The sequence below is a fragment of the Ornithorhynchus anatinus genome, chromosome 4 (genome assembly GCF_004115215.2).
Source record: "Ornithorhynchus anatinus isolate Pmale09 chromosome 4, mOrnAna1.pri.v4, whole genome shotgun sequence".
Taxonomy (NCBI): Eukaryota; Metazoa; Chordata; class Mammalia; order Monotremata; family Ornithorhynchidae; genus Ornithorhynchus; species Ornithorhynchus anatinus.
The window spans coordinates 35,389,880-35,405,499 of NC_041731.1; the positions used below are offsets into that span (position 1 = coordinate 35,389,880).

The 15,620-nt window shown below is 42.8% G+C and overlaps 1 protein-coding gene across 8 annotated transcripts in view; it reads right to left on the reverse strand.

Moving 5' to 3' along the window:
* RAPGEF1 (Rap guanine nucleotide exchange factor 1) overlaps positions 1-15,620 on the reverse strand; it is a 152,217-nt gene that overhangs the window by 79,212 nt on the left and 57,385 nt on the right. For 5 of the 8 annotated variants that reach the window (XM_039911776.1, XM_029061994.2, XM_029061993.2 and 2 more), the window contains exons 2-3: positions 2,427-2,566; positions 1,716-1,829 (exon numbers count right to left, since the gene is read on the reverse strand). In XM_039911776.1, coding sequence (XP_039767710.1) covers positions 1,716-1,829; positions 2,427-2,566 — 254 coding nt within the window. The remainder of the gene's footprint in view (positions 1-1,715; positions 1,830-2,426; positions 2,567-15,620) is intronic. The other 3 variants (XM_029061997.2, XM_029061998.2, XM_039911775.1) reach the window with 1 other exon arrangement.

Sequence of the window (15,620 nt, forward strand, 5' to 3'; positions counted from 1 at the left end):
GAACGAGAGGGACGAGTCAAGGATGACACCGAGATCGCGGGCCTGCGGGACGGGAAGGATGGTCGTGCCATCCACGGTGATGGAGAAGTCTGGGAGCGGACCGGGCTTGGGAGGGAAGATGAGGAGCTCAGTCTTGCTCATGTTGAGTTTTAGGTGGCGGGCCGACATCCAGGTGGAGACGTCCCGGAGGCAGGAGGAGATGCGAGCCTGAAGGGAGGGGGAGAGGACAGGGGCGGAGATGTAGATCTGTGTGTCATCTGCGTAGAGATGGTAGTCAAAGCCGTGAGAGCGGATGAGTTCACCGAGGGAGTGAGTGTAAATGGAGAACAGAAGAGGGCCAAGAACTGACCCTTGAGGAACTCCAACAGTTAAAGGATGGGAGGGGGAGGAGGCTCCAGCGTAGGAGACCGAGAATGATCGGCCAGAGAGGTAAGAGGAGAACCGGGAGAGGACAGAGTCCGTGAAGCCAAGGTGAGATAAGGTATGGAGGAGGAGGGGATGGTCGACAGTGTCAAAGGCAGCAGAGAGGTCAAGGAGGATCAGAATGGAGTAGGAGCCATTGGATTTGGCAAGAAGGAGGTCATGGGTGACCTTAGAGAGAGCAGTCTCGGTAGAGTGGAGGGGACGGAAGCCAGATTGGAGGGGGTCTAGGAGAGAATGGGAGTTAAGGAATTCTAGGCATCGATTGTAGACGACTTGTTCTAAGATTTTGGAAAGGAAAGGTAGTAGGGAGATAGGACGATAACTGGAGGGGGAAGTGGGGTCGAGAGCGGGTTTTTTTAGGATGGGGGAGACGTGGGCATGTTTGAAGGCAGAGGGGAAGGAGCCCTTGGAGATTGAGTGGTTAAAAATAGAAGTTAAGGAAGGGAGGAGGGCAGGGGCGCAGTGGAAAGAGCACGGGCTTTGGAGTCAGGGCTCATGAGTTCAAATCCCAGCTCTGCCACTTGTCAGCTGTGTGACTCTGGGCAAGTCACTTAACTTCTCTGTGCCTCAGTTCCCTCATCTGTAAAATGGGGATTAAGACTGTGAGCCCCATGTGGGACAACCTGATTCCCCTGTGTTTACCCCAGTGCTTAGAACAGTGCTCTGCACATAGTAAGCGCTTAACAAATACCAACATTATTATTAGGGGCGATGGTTTTAAGAAGGTGAGAGGGAATGGGGTCCGAGGCGCAGGTGGAGGGGGTGGCACTTGCGAGGAGGGAGGAGATCTCCTCTGAGGATACTGCAGGGAAGGATGGGAAAGTAGGGGAGGGGGTTGTTGGGGGGGAGGGGAGAGGCGGAGGGGTGACTTTGGGGAGCTCAGACCTGATCGTGTTGATTTTCGTGAGGAAATAGGTGGCCAGATCATTAGGGGTGAGAGATGGGGGAGGGGGAGGAACAGGGGGCCTAAGGAGAGAGTTAAAGGTCAGTCTTCGGAAGTACATCCAACCCAACAACTGAAGACACTCCAGAGCTTTCCATGCCGCCAAGGAGAACATTACCCAAAGGCCTTTGGGGCTCCTGCAATTATGGGTTTTGCAGGAGGATACCGCATTGGGCATCTTGGTTTGTTTTCTATCCCTGGTAAATCCCATTGCCTCCACCCAATCCAATTGGGAAAACAACCCATTCATAAAGATTCCGTAGTCATGTTGCTTTAGTCCCCCAAAGAACAAGGGAGGGGAGTCATTGCTGGCGTAGTCAACCCCGATTGTTCTTTATGTCACACTGACCTTCTGCCTCTGAGACCTGGAAATCACAGCACTGATGGATTTAAATTCTACAGCTTGGTGCTCCAGATCCAAGGGAGTAGCATAGCCCTCTGGTAGAAAACTGTCTGTTGCCTCCTGGAAAAGAGGAAACCTGGATTCCTACGGGGCTTGAAATGGCCATTTTTAAGTTTTAGAGAGAGGTTGACAAAAGTCAGCAGCTGACTGAATACATCTGTTTGACTCTCCCTATTGAGGTCACCAAGGGTTGAGGACATTTTTGGACAGGTTTCAAAGATTTGAATTTCAAAAAGCACACACCCTCAAGTCAAGACATGATTTGGAAGCCACAACTTGACTATGGTGTGTGTATCTGGGGGCAAAAGGGAGGGTGGGAGGGGTTGGTTTATGCTGCAGGGAGTGAACGTGAACCTCATAAAGAGAGGTTGAAATACCCAAAGGGGTGACAAAATCTGGAAAGGGGAACTGTTCAGGCTGGCTGAGCCAGCTTCTAATAAATTATAAATACTGACCATCCAAGTGGCCCATACATTGCAACACTTCTGAAGACCCCCCCACCCTCAGGGAACTGTGAAATACTATGGAGTGTACAAAATACTGGAAGCAACATTTCCTGGGGTTGAGATTTTAAAATAGAACAGTACAGATTCCTCCCAACCAATGAACAACTGGTAAGGCTAACCAGGAGCGATAGTTCATTCATCATCCACTTACTTTGTTGACTGGCTTTTCTGGGGTTTTCACAGTGAGGTCGGCTGGTTTTCCTTTCTTTGATGGTGTCCTCTTTATTTTGGGAGAATGAAATTTGTCCATCAGCTTCATAGTGAACGAAGAGAGATGAGAGCGCTGGGAATCTGGAGGTGAAAGCAGAGGCAGAGTTAAGTGTTGATGAAGAAATGAGGGAATGTTCACTGAGAGGAGTACTGAAAACTGATCTCTTATCTCTTGTCCAGGTGTGTCTGGAAACCGGACTAAGCACAAAAAACTGAACTTCTTAAAATGCTTCCACTGGCTGTGCTATCTAGACTGACAATTTCTGCCTGGGATGTGATTTTCACAGGCAAGGATGAAAAAAAAAAGATGTTTGACGGGATACACGATTTTTTAGCAACACTTGAAAAATGGACCCGTTTCTCATAAATTTAATTTTTTTACATAATCTATGTTCCAAAAGGACCAATTATAAAAGAAGTTCAATGCTTAGATATGTGCAGCAGAAAAATGAGTTCCCTATTAAAGCCTAACCAGATAAAAAGGGATAATTCCAATTGCAAAAGAAAAAGCAAATACAGTTCCAGTACAATCAGAAAAGAAATCTAGAGAATTATAGGCAAAGTTACAGCACCTACAACTGAATTCATTCAAATGTTCTTAAAAACAGTTTTAATTAAAATTAAACACCACCTAATGCATTGAATACTTTGATTGTGTCAGGTTTTGTTATACTTTTTGAGATTCAGTAGGTTCAAAGTCTAAATTTGTCTGTCAGTCACCATGAGACCAAAAATGGGATGATAGATCATTTATCTGTATTTGAGGAATTTTCAGAAAATTAGCTAGACTCTGGATCAAAAACTCTAGGCTCTATATCCTACCACCTCCAACCTCCATTAACATGCATGGTACAAATACAGAGTGTTGCTGACCAAAACCCAGCACTCCACAGCTATGCACCACACAAATGCAGCACTTCTGTCTCTGACCCAGTAGAAAATAGCCACAACACAACATGAAAGGCTTACTGGTTGCTTGCTTTAGCAGAGAACCATCATCACACATTCCTACTGGCATATTTGTCACAGAATGCTAGACTTGAGCCAACCTGAGGTCATGTCATCATTCAAACAAAACTGTAATTAATAAAGTCCATAAATTCAATCTCTGTGGCTTCTACTTTGTTGAAGCTCAGAAACTACAGTTTGTCCATCTGTAATCTCTTGGGAACCCATGCTATAATCTATTAATTCCATTTATTGACTGCCTACTACAGTAAGTGCTTGGGAGAGTATGATAGAATTGAGAAGCAGTGTGGCCTGGTGCAGAGAGCCTGGGCCTGGAAGTCAGAAGCACCTGGATTCTAACCCCGCTCTGCCAATTGCCTGGTGTGTGACCTTGGACAAGTCACTTAACTTCTCTGTGCCTCAGTTTCTTCAACTGAAGACGGGCATATCTGTTCTCCCTCCTACTTAGACTGCAAACGCCATGTGGCATAAGGACTGTGGCTGACCTAATTAACTTGTTTCTATCCCAGAGCTTAGAACAGTATTGAAACAGAGTAAAAGCTGATGAATACCACAAAAAATAGATTTAACATATATATGCTTGTCCTGAAGTAGTTTGCCTATCAATTTTTATTCCAAAGTTTGAAATAGCACAAAACGACTAATTCCAGCCTCAGATACTAATAATCAAAGGAAAGTTATTGAGAATTGCTATCCTATTTTTTGGAATTGAGATCAGAGTCATTACTTAAACAGGACAGAATTGGATTGTGAGAGTCTACTTACAGCCTGCCTAGTTATAACAAAGTTTTCTCTTGACCCACTAAGGCATTCAGACTATTTCCTGAAGCAGTTCAAATCCCATCATGATGTGTTAACAAGGTAGATGTATGTAACCTACAAAACACACACCTCCTCCAATCAGACAGGCAGAAGAACCACTTCCCTGCTACCCCTACATAAGTCTGGCATGGACATAAAACATTTTGTCAGCCAGTATGGGCTTAGTATAGATGCATCCATTTTATTCTGATTTTATAAAGCCTTGAGAAAAGTTTATATTGACTGACACAGTCTCTCCAAAGTTTTTAGAGGCTATGCAAATGTAAGGTAGATTAAGGTTCAAAAAAGTTCACTGGGCTCACAGAGGAAAAATGACATAAGTGGATGAAGCTTTTAGCATGATCAGAAAGCACATTATAACCTCTAGAATGGACATCAGAGGGAAGCAACCATCAGCATGGCTCGTCTGAGTAGCCTTGGGGCCACTGTTGGGAGACAGATTATGGTATGGGTCAGACAGGTCAGAGTCCTGGGTTAAGAAGAAATTAATAATAATAATAATGTTGGTATTTGTTAAGCGCTTACTATGTGCAGAGCACTGTTCTAAGTGCTGGGGGAGATACAGGGTAATCAGGTTGTCCCATGTGAGGCTCAGTCTTAATCCCCATTTTACAGATGAGGTAACTGAGGCACAGAGAAGTTAAGTGACTTGCCACAGTCACATAGCTGACAAGTGGCAGAGCCAGAATTCGAACCCTTGACTTCTGACTCCCAAGCCTGGGTTCTTTCCACTGAGCCACGCTGCTTCTCTTGTGTTGTAGTGCTTGCACCTTGGCTGACATCGTACATGTGTGCACAACCATTTCTTCTGATACTGCATTGGGTTCTATCCTGGCAGATGCACTTTGTCAGAAGTATGCTCCCTGTGTTCAAAAATGAAGAACCGAAATATGTGTTATGGCAGAACTGACAGCAATGGAATGCCTTAAGCTTCAATGTGGAAATCTATTTCCATCAAACTAATCACTACTACAAGGCTGGACGTGCATCTTCTGCCTCATTCTGCAAGCACAAATTTCCGAATTTACATAGCCTTAATTCTGGAGTTCATGCTTTCTTTCCATATGACATTTACACAGAATCTGAAATTGAGTTTGATTATTAATTTGCCACCCGTTCCTCCAGCTGAAGAAATAACTCTCCCGGCATCACAGACTGTTTATGAATGACTGAACGGACACAAACAGGTTGGAATTTAATTTAGAGAAGCAGCAGCCGAGGCCAGAGAACAAAGATCCTGTTTTTCACCCACGTGTCTGTCTAAAAAAAGAGTGGAGACGATGCAGCTTGTATAGCGGGCGGGTAGGATCACTTCTCAAAAAAACAAATTTCAAAGCTTTGCATGAGCTATTTAATGCTTACTTTTTCAATCCACCAATCACCCAAACGTGACACAAATTATGGCCCCTTGCTGGCAAGCCCAGACAGAAACATCAATTGACCTTCACTGAAATGTCGCATGCAGCAGCTGGTACCCCGACTTAGCAACCGCTGACGTCAGTGTTTGACTTCAGAGAATCTGGGGGAGGAGTTGCATCGAACCCTTAAGCACACAAGGGCCCTAGGACTACTCAAGGTCACTGGGGAGCGTGGTCGGCTCCACCTAGTTTAAAATGGATTGGTTCAAAGGCACAGAGACAGTAATTGTACCTCTACTGCGAGGAAGACATTTCTTCCGACGCACATTTTGAAGTAACCATCCTGACATAAATTCGGGCCATTCATAAAACCCCAGAAGTCTCCAGTTTTCCAAAACTATGCTAGCTCAGGCTAGCCCAAACTCTCAAAATGCCACTCTCTCGAGAGTTCTCTACACATGACCAGGCATTATCTTCTGTCTTTCTCTCTTTTAGCCAAAGTGGTCATCTGTTGCGGCTTGGCTGGTGAAGTGGTGAGGTCAAAATAGATCCAGGATTAGAGCTGGACAACGCTTGGATCCTTTCTGGAATTTTATGCAGTGTTGGGAAAGCCACATATATTCTGAGTATCATTTCTTGGTAATAGGGAGGTCTCCTTACTTCCTACTTATGTATTGTCACGCAGGAATTTGGGAAGAATTAGAGAGTCAATGACGGCAACAGGCGTGTAATGTTCTATTTTTGCAATGATTTAAATTTCCTAGATGAAAGGCCAAAGATTTAGAACAATACAGGCAAAGGGCAGGGAGGGAAAACAAACTCCACAAAGATGTAACGAGATTGGTTGCAGCAAGGAAGGCAGAAAAAGATCTGGAGATCACAGTGAACTGCAAGCTCAATAGGAGCCATCAATGTAATGCTGGAGCCTCAAAATAAACATATTATGGGGATACTTAAATAGGTGTGTAGAATGTTTACCTGGCAATCCTCCATTCACATTCAGCCTTTCTTAGGACTTTATTGACATAGACTCTAGAGTTTGGGGTCACAGAATCAGTGTGATTTGGGTATGTGTAGAAGAGAACAACAAAAATGATTAAAGAATTATTATTAGGGTATTTGTTAAGCACTTGCTTTGGGCCAGGCACTGTTCTAAATTCTAAAGATTACAACTAACCCCTACAGATGCAAGTGAAAAGAAAAATATTTATTTAGACTTAAGAAGAAATGGTTGAGATCTCAGGTAATAAGAATTTCCTAATATAACAAAAGGTCCCACATTCAAATACTCTACCAAGATGGGTGGAGAAGTGTCCTTCTCTGGAGATTTTTCTTCTAGACCTCTGATCCTAGAAGATAGTAAAAAACTAAATACTATTCACAACCAGTGTAATTTCAGACTAAGAAGTGCTCTCTAAAGTTGCATCTTCCAAATGTAAAATACAATATTACACTTTACTTATAAATAAACCTAATTATATAAAAACAGAAACTAAGAAACTTAAGGTATGCAAATGTCAGAAAGTCCTGCATTATAAAAAAAAAGAAAGCTTAGCTTGCTTTTTAAATATACTACAGCTCATGCTAGATTTATGTATTTCCTGACATTACTGCGTATCCAAAGAGTTGAATGATTACTAAATAACCCAGTATACATCTACCAATTTGCAGTTTGATAATTTGCCAGATGATCACTTGATCACTGGGATACGTTATATTTTATAGTTGAAATTTAAGTAATGAACCAGGTATCTTCAGTACCCAGGTCTGAGGACAGAGTTTAGTTCTATGAGCACCTGAAAAACTTTGCAAACCAACTGGGAGTTTGTAACCCTTCAGGCTTTCACTTTCAAGTGTATAAATTGCTCACCTATCATTTTGACAATTTGAATTATTCTCCTCAGCAGGAGCTGTGATACATGAAAAGAAACCGGCCTTTAGTTACAAGCAGAAAGCACAAATGCGCTAATGTGCTATAAATCAATGAGAGGCCGATGGATGAGTATTTACACTACAGGAGCTTTTAATTTTACCAACTATTCTAAAACAAGATAGGGGAACTGAAAACAAATACTCATGTGCCATTTAGACAGAATAAGGACCCAACCATATATTTCTGCAAATCAAAGTTCTAACGGCGTCTTAAAACAGTCTTCTTAGGCAAGTTAAGCATCTAACAAATTTTCATCTTTTAAAAAATACTTGTTAAATACTTACTATGTGCCAGGTACTGTAATAAGCTCCGGGGTAGATACAAGATGACCATGTTAGATACAGTCCCTGTTCCAAGGGGCTCAGAATCTTAGTCCCCATTATAAAGATAAAGAAACTGAGGATCAGAGAAATGAAGAGACTTGCCCCAGGTCATTCAGCAGAAAAGTGGCAGGGCCAGGTTTAGAACCCAGGTCCTTCTGACTCCCAGACCCATGCTCTTTCTACTAGGCCACACCGTTTCTCAGCTAGGCAGTTGCAAAACTGTCTCTTTATTGGGTTTTCATTCTTTACTATCTAGATATTTCTCTTGGTCATCTTTTTCTTTCCTTTAGAAGAAAAACAAACACTTTGTGTGACTTCTCTGGGGACTTTCTTGATTCTTCTGATTATTGACTGCTATTGTTAAAGTAGACAATTACTGATCTTTGGCCTACTCCTTCATCCTCTCACTAAAAGAAGAAACTCTTTCATTGTTGGATTTGGACAGTATCCAGCTGTCTAGTCATAATCTTCTGTAGTCTTCATGGCTAAAGCCTCAAGTTGGCACATGCCTGGGTTCTGACTACACACGAGAGGGAAAGGAATTCATAGTTGCAAATGTGTGCAGGTTGTCTTATCCCACTGTTATTTTCACCTTTTCTGAGAACTTACCTGAAGACCCTATATCCTAATGGTGGTGTCCCTTAAATAGGACCTGCTTTATGGTAACTTGTGACACTCATCAGTCTTCTAGCAGGAAGTAAAAACACTGAAGGGAAGTCCTGATAGGAATCTGAAGGGAATTCGAAGGCCGGGAATTATTAGTGTAAGATCATGAATTAATGCAAGAGGCTCTTATGGCAGGATACTGATGTTAAAAATGATGTCTTTGCCAACCCCTCGCCAATGTCCTGCCTCTGGCTTGGAATTCGTTCCCTCTTCACCTCCGACAGACGATCACTCTCCCCACTTTCAAACTCTTATTAAAAGCACATTTCCTCCAAGAAGTCTTCCCTGATTAAGCCCTCATTTCCCCTAATCTCTCTCCCTTCTGTATCACTCTTGCCCATAAATTTGTCCTCTTTATTCACCCCACCTTTAGCCCAACAGAACTTATGGACACATCCATGACTTATTTTATTGTCTGTCTTCCCCTCTAGACTGTAAGCTTGTTGTCGGCAGGCAACATATCTATTCACTCTCGTTATATTGCACTTTCCCAAATGCTTAGTACAGTGCTCTGCACACAGCAAGGGCTCAATAAATATGATTGATTCATTCATTACGCTTAAGATAAGATGATGATTCACAAGAGAATTATAAGCTACAAACTTTTTCCCCCTTTCTCTGAATTGAACATCAAATTCATAGCAAAAACAAACATTCACACAGAAGCAAATTCTCCAAATGTATTAACTAGACATCTCTTCCCATAAGATAATGTGAATGATTGGTCATATCAAAAAGGCTGATATCATATCAAGAAGTTTCTCCTTCCCCACACAGGAATCAGAGTGTCAAAGTTGTCCTGGTGCAATGGAAACACAGATGTCATCCTTACACTGGCCCTTCTCTTCAAGTCTACCAAATGACAACCTGAATAAGTTTCTGAATAATTTTTTTAAGTTTCTGTCAATCAGCACATGGTTTGACAATGGAATGCCTGGTGTGCAGAATTCACTGAGTTTATCATTCTGAATTGCCGATGACAATCTTTGTCGGCATGCAATTTTTCCTTATGTAAACTGGTAGGTCACCTCAGTCATTTTATCAACAGCCATACTGAAAACAAGTCTAAGAGCCCTGGCAAATAACTGGGGTGGCAGGGGAAGGGAGAATGGAGGAAAAAGCAAAAAATGGCAGAAAAACAGAGGTGGAATGGTGAAAGAGAGAGACAGCCAAGGGAGAAGCAATGTGGCTTAATGGCTAGAGCACGGGCCTGGGAGCCGGAAGGATTTGGTTCTAATCCCGGCTCTGCCAATTATCTGCTGGGTGACCTTGGGCAAGTCACTTCACTCAGTTACTTTATCTGTAAAATGGGTATTAAAATTATGATACCCATGTGGGACATGGACTGTGTTCAAACTGATTAGTTTATATCTACCCTGGAGCTTAGTTCAATGCTTGGCACATAGTAAGTGCCTAACAAATACCAAAAAAAAAAGTGTACGCGGGTGTTGGGGGGGTGGCGGCTGAGCATGAGAGGGAGGAGAGCTGGAAAAAGGCCTGGCCATGGGATTCAGCTCTGCCAGCCTCTCTCCAGAGCCTCAGGAACTCCTCTCTGAAGCTCCCCGCCGGCATGATCTTTTCTCCCTTCTTTGGTGGCAGGGATTTACAATTTAAACAGACCCATTCCCTGCCCACAACAAGCTTTACCAACCCTATTGTATTGTACTCTATCATGGACTGACTGATTCAGGAGAAGGGGTGCCTGAATGATCAGAAACTCCTTATCACATGGATAGAAGTTTTTGAAACCCATTCAGTATCCTTGAGCACATATACAATAGAATATTCCTAATGCAAATCAGACCTTAATCACTTAATCCCTTGCAAATTTGGGGGTCATGCACATTTGAAGAGCACCATTCATTCTTATTTATTGAGCACTTATTGTGCGCAGAGCACTGTACTAAGTGTTTGAGAGAGTACAATACAACAATAAACAGACACATTTTCTGTCCACAAAGAGTTTACAGCCTGGGGTGGTGGGAGAACAGACATTAATACAAATAAATTACAGATATGTACATAAGTGCTGTGGGGCTGGGTGGGGTGATGAAGAAAGGGAGAAAGTCAGGGCAAGGGAGTGGGAGAAGAGGAAAGGGGGGCTTAGACATGGAAGGCCTCTTGGAAGAGATGTGCCTTCAATAAGGCTTTGAAGCAGCAGGGGAGAGTAAATGTAGGATTTGAGGAGAGTAGTGAGGTTAGCATTAAAGGATCGAAGTTGTAGGCTGGGTTGTAGTAGGATAATAAGGTGAGGTAGAAGGGGGCAAAGTGATTGAGTGCTTTAAAGCCACTGGTGAGGAGTTTTTGTTTGATGTGGAGGTGGATGGGCAACCACTGGAGATTCTTGAGGAGTAGGGAAACATTTCCTGAGCACATTTGTAGAAAAGTGATCAGGGCGGCAGAGTGAAGTATGCACTGGAGTCAGGAGAGACAGAAGCCAGGGAGGGCAGGAAGGAGACTGATGCAGTAATCCAGGTGGGATAGGATGAGTGACTGTATTAACATGGTAGCAGTTTGGATGGAGAGGAGAGGGCAACACACACCACACAACAGCTCCAGGATGACAATCCTGAGGGCTTCTGATGATGCTCACCCAGAGTTTCTCTGAGGAGCAGCACTTTTCATTTTCAGCCATTTCAAGATTCCATTGCCTTCTGGTTGCATAAAAAATGAAACGACCAATTTTTCATCATTTCTTTGCTCTGCTGATGTTGGGAAATGGAATGACGCCTATCAACTTCTTGATGGGGGGAAGCAGCATAGTACGGCGGAAAGAGCTCAGGCCTAGGAGTCAGTGGACCTAGGTTCTAATCTTAGGTCTGCCACCTACCTGCTGTGTGACTTTGGGCAAATCACTTTAACTGCTCTGTGCCTCAGTTCCTCCCTCATCTGGGGACTCAATACCTATTTTCTCTTCTATTGATTATGGGGCCCGATTATCTTGCATCTACCCCAGTGCTTAGTACAGTGCATGGCACATAGTAAATGCACAACAAATACCACAATTATTATTAATATTGAGTGCTTACTGTATGCAAAGCACTGTATTAAGTGCTTGGGAGAGTACAATATAATAATAAACAGACACATTCCCTGCCCACAATGAGCTTACAGTCTAGAGAGCTTACAGTCTAGAGCAATCAAGCGTAAACTTGTTGTGGCCAAATCTTTTCTACACTAGAACACCCTTCTGTGCTCGCTGTGGGCAGAGAATGTGTTTATTGTTATATTATACTTTCCCAAGCACTTAGTACAGTGTTCTGCACACAGTAAGTGCTCGATAAGTATGACAATGAATGAATGAATGAACTATTCACCTTGAGTTGTTCAGCCAGTAAGGGAGACCAAACGCGGTTTGCAGGCCCAGGGCCTAGGCTCCATACAGCAAGTGGTCAGGTTCCAACATGTCCGAATGATGGCACTTAAGAACATTTCTAATTTACTCTTCCAATATCCATTATGTATAACAAATGTAATGTGTTACGCAGTGGTAGCTACAGAAATGTCAATTTTATCCTTGGGCAGAAATCTTCAAAGCACAACAGTGTCCCTCCCACATGGAATAAAATCTAAAGGTGGGTCAAATGAAAGTCAAGTGTCATGCAGATAAAACTGAGGAAACTGGTGTTCAAATGTCAACCGGAAACTTCTCTATTTCAGCGACAGCATCACGGATTTTCGAGTTGGATTTTTCCAGTGACGGAAGCGAGCTAAATTTATTAAAATAATTATGGTCAACAGCTACAAGAGCAGTAGGAAAAATCCCAGTAATTTGGGTGAGGAGATGATACGGCTAGAGAATGCTACATTATTTCAGAACTCAGGGAGGGTCCTTAACACGGGAAGTTAGCCCACCCTACCCTTTGTACTCTAGGTGGAGTTGTTTGTAACTGCCTCGTCCATCAGAGAGGAATTTGTAGGTTGGGACAGTTGCCAGACTGAAGAGGAAAAAGGTGGGGAAAGGTCCATTATAGAAAGCAAAGAATACTCCTGGAGAAAAAGAATCTTTTCTTTACCATTACATCATTTTCAGAGCAGCTAAAAACTGGATTGGAAAAACCTAAGGCCTTTTGTCTTTTTTGGCTTGTGCGCCAGCAAGCAGCAGTGGTCAGTAAAGCTGGCATGCCACCTCCTAAGGCAAAAGGAGGTTCAATCTCTTTGGAGCTGGGCAAGCGTAGTTGCTCAGTGACTCAGGAGTCAGTATTTTTCATGCCGCCCTCCAGGGCTTTCAGAGGAAACTAAACATTTTTATTTGTCAGTGAGCACATTTTTATTTATTGTTCTAAGTAACATCAGTTGCTCCTCTGACTTCCTCCAGAAATAACTTGCCAGGGAGGGGAAGACCTGGAGTTCAGAAAACCCTGTAAATTTGGTCTCTGCTCTCCCTTTCTACTAGCTGGATACTGAGAGTCAAGGGCTTCAGGGGTTTCTGTTTTTAATATTGTGATCCCCTTCTTTTCAGGTTTCCATTTCTGAAGGAAGCTTCTAGCTTCTTTCCTACTCCAACCCAACCCGCAGACTTCACACCTCTAACGCCAACCTACTCACGGTCCCTAAATCTTGTCTAGCTCTCCGCCGACCTTTGACCAATATCCTGCCTCTGGCCTGGAACACCCTCCTTTTTCACATCGACAGACAATTACTCTCCCCATCTTCAAAGCTTTACTGAAAACACTTGCATCTCCTCCAAGAGGCCTTCCCTGACTAAGCCCTCATTTCCTCTTTTCCCATCCCCTTCTGCATTACCCTGACATACTTCCTTATTCACCACCACCCTCCCACAGCACTTATTATAAATTTATTTATATTAATATCTATCTCTCCCTTTAGACTGTAAGCTCATTGTGGACAGGGAATGTGTCTGTTTATTGTTATGTTGTACTCTCCCAAGTGCTTACTACAGTGCTCTGCACACAGTAAGCACTCAATAAGTACTGTTGATGGATTGATGTTGGCCCCCATGATTTATCATCGATATTGTGCTGCAGTCTACTAAGTAGTCTATAACCACTGGAATTGAAACAAGTTGAAGACATCGGGGAGTGGGAATGGAGATACAAGGTGTTGTACATAGACATTTTGGGGACTTCTCTAAGGATGTCACAACAAAGTAGATTTTCGGCATGCTGGCTGGGAAGCCAATAGGAGAAATGATTCTCTGAGTGGGAAAGAGGAAGGGCAAGGTTGAACACAACCACATCTCCAAAGCGCCTCTACCGGGTTCCTGGAAGTATGGGGAAAGTGAGCAAGCCCTTGTGATCACTGAACACAAAGACAGAACTGATGTCTGCTTTCACTTGAAATGAAACTTGCTGTCATTGTTGCTCTTACATTCAGCTTCTTTACTAGCCTGCCCCGGGGGATATAATTCAATGTCCTGAAGGGTCTTTTTAGTCATGAATATCTATTATGCTACCTTTTCAATGTCAAGTGAAAAGACAGTTTCACAAATTCAAAATCAAATGAGTTTTAATCTAAGCCTGACTGATTTATAGTCCTTCCCTACCTGATGGCTTCTGAGTGGTCTAAATTTATGTCACATCACAATGAACACTCAAGTGGAAAAAGTACTGATGGTGTTCTCAGTCAAGTGGGAATGGTTTTGATTGGGCTGTAGCCAAGAGCTGTTCCTCTCACCCCAAAACATACTGACTCTGGCCCAAATGGATCCTGTGACCTGGGGAAAAGCTTTATTGTTCATAGCCCTTTCAGAAGCCCGGTGAATACTGGTAGCCAGAGAGTCAAATTTTGATTTGACCTGTGTTTTGATTTTTAAAACATGACCAGGAAATGTATTATATGTGTTCACAATAACTAGTCTGTAAGCTTGTTGTGGCAGGGAATGTGGGTCTGCTTATTGTTTTACTGTACTCTTCCAAGTGCTTAGTACAGTGCTCTACACACAGTAAGCGCTTAATAAATATGAATGAATGAATGAACTTTGGTGACCAAGACGCATGATAACACAGGGATTAAAAGAGAAGGCCTTTATGCTGTGATTTGCATGTGCAAGATGAGTCTGGAGAACTTTGTGGTGAAATTCAGGTGTAAAACAACTCATTTTCCACATTATATCAAATAAAGGTTTATATCAAATAAAGCTATCCTTAAACTTGGCTGAAATACTGGATTTTTGCTTGATTACTTAAAGGATTCTTCACTCTCAGGTGCCATCACTTGTCTGCTCTGTGATCTAGGGCAAATCACTTCCCTTCTCTGTGCCTCCGGTACCTCATCTGTAAATGGGGATTAGGAGTGAGAGCTCCACATGGGATAGGGACTCTGTCCAGTGTAATGATCTTGTAGCTACTCCAGCGCTTAATACAGCCTAGCACATAGTAAGTGCTTAACGAATACCATTTAAAAAAATAAGAAGGTCGGTAACCACACAAGGTTTTTGGTTAAAGGGATCTGAGATCTGATGATTATAATTTGGTATTTTCAAAATGGAAGTTATTTATGTGCTGCCATGGTGACCAAACATCATTCTTGGTGTGCTCTGGTACAGCAGGCAGAATAAGTTGATTTCGGATGGTTTAGGGAGAAATGAAAGCTGTAGTAAACTGGTCATTTTAGTAGCTCTTCTGGACATTAGAGTGAGTCTCTGAAGTTGCAGTTGCCCTGCAGCATCACAGGAGAACAAAACTGAAATTTCCTATTGTGACAGGGCTGCTTCTGCTTCCTTGCTCCAGAAGCAGTGGAATTTGCAAAATATGACCCCATTTTGTCACTCAGCAGGGATGGGAGTACAAGGGAACTACAGAAAGGGTTCTTTTGGATTTGAAAATGTCTCTATTTTGTTAGGTAGAACTTAAAAATCACTCAAAAATAACCTACTTACAAGACTGGAAAGCCCTCAAGTAAAGCCAGCCCTATGAAAACTTGCTCATTTCTTTTGTCACTTTAACTTCAGGATGATGATGATATTTGTTAAATGCTTACTATGTGTCAAGCACTGTTCTGAGTGCTGGGGTACCTACAACCTAATCGGATTGGACATAGTCCCTGTTCCACATGGGCTCACAATCTTAATCCTCATTTTAGAGTCAGAGGTCATGGGTTCG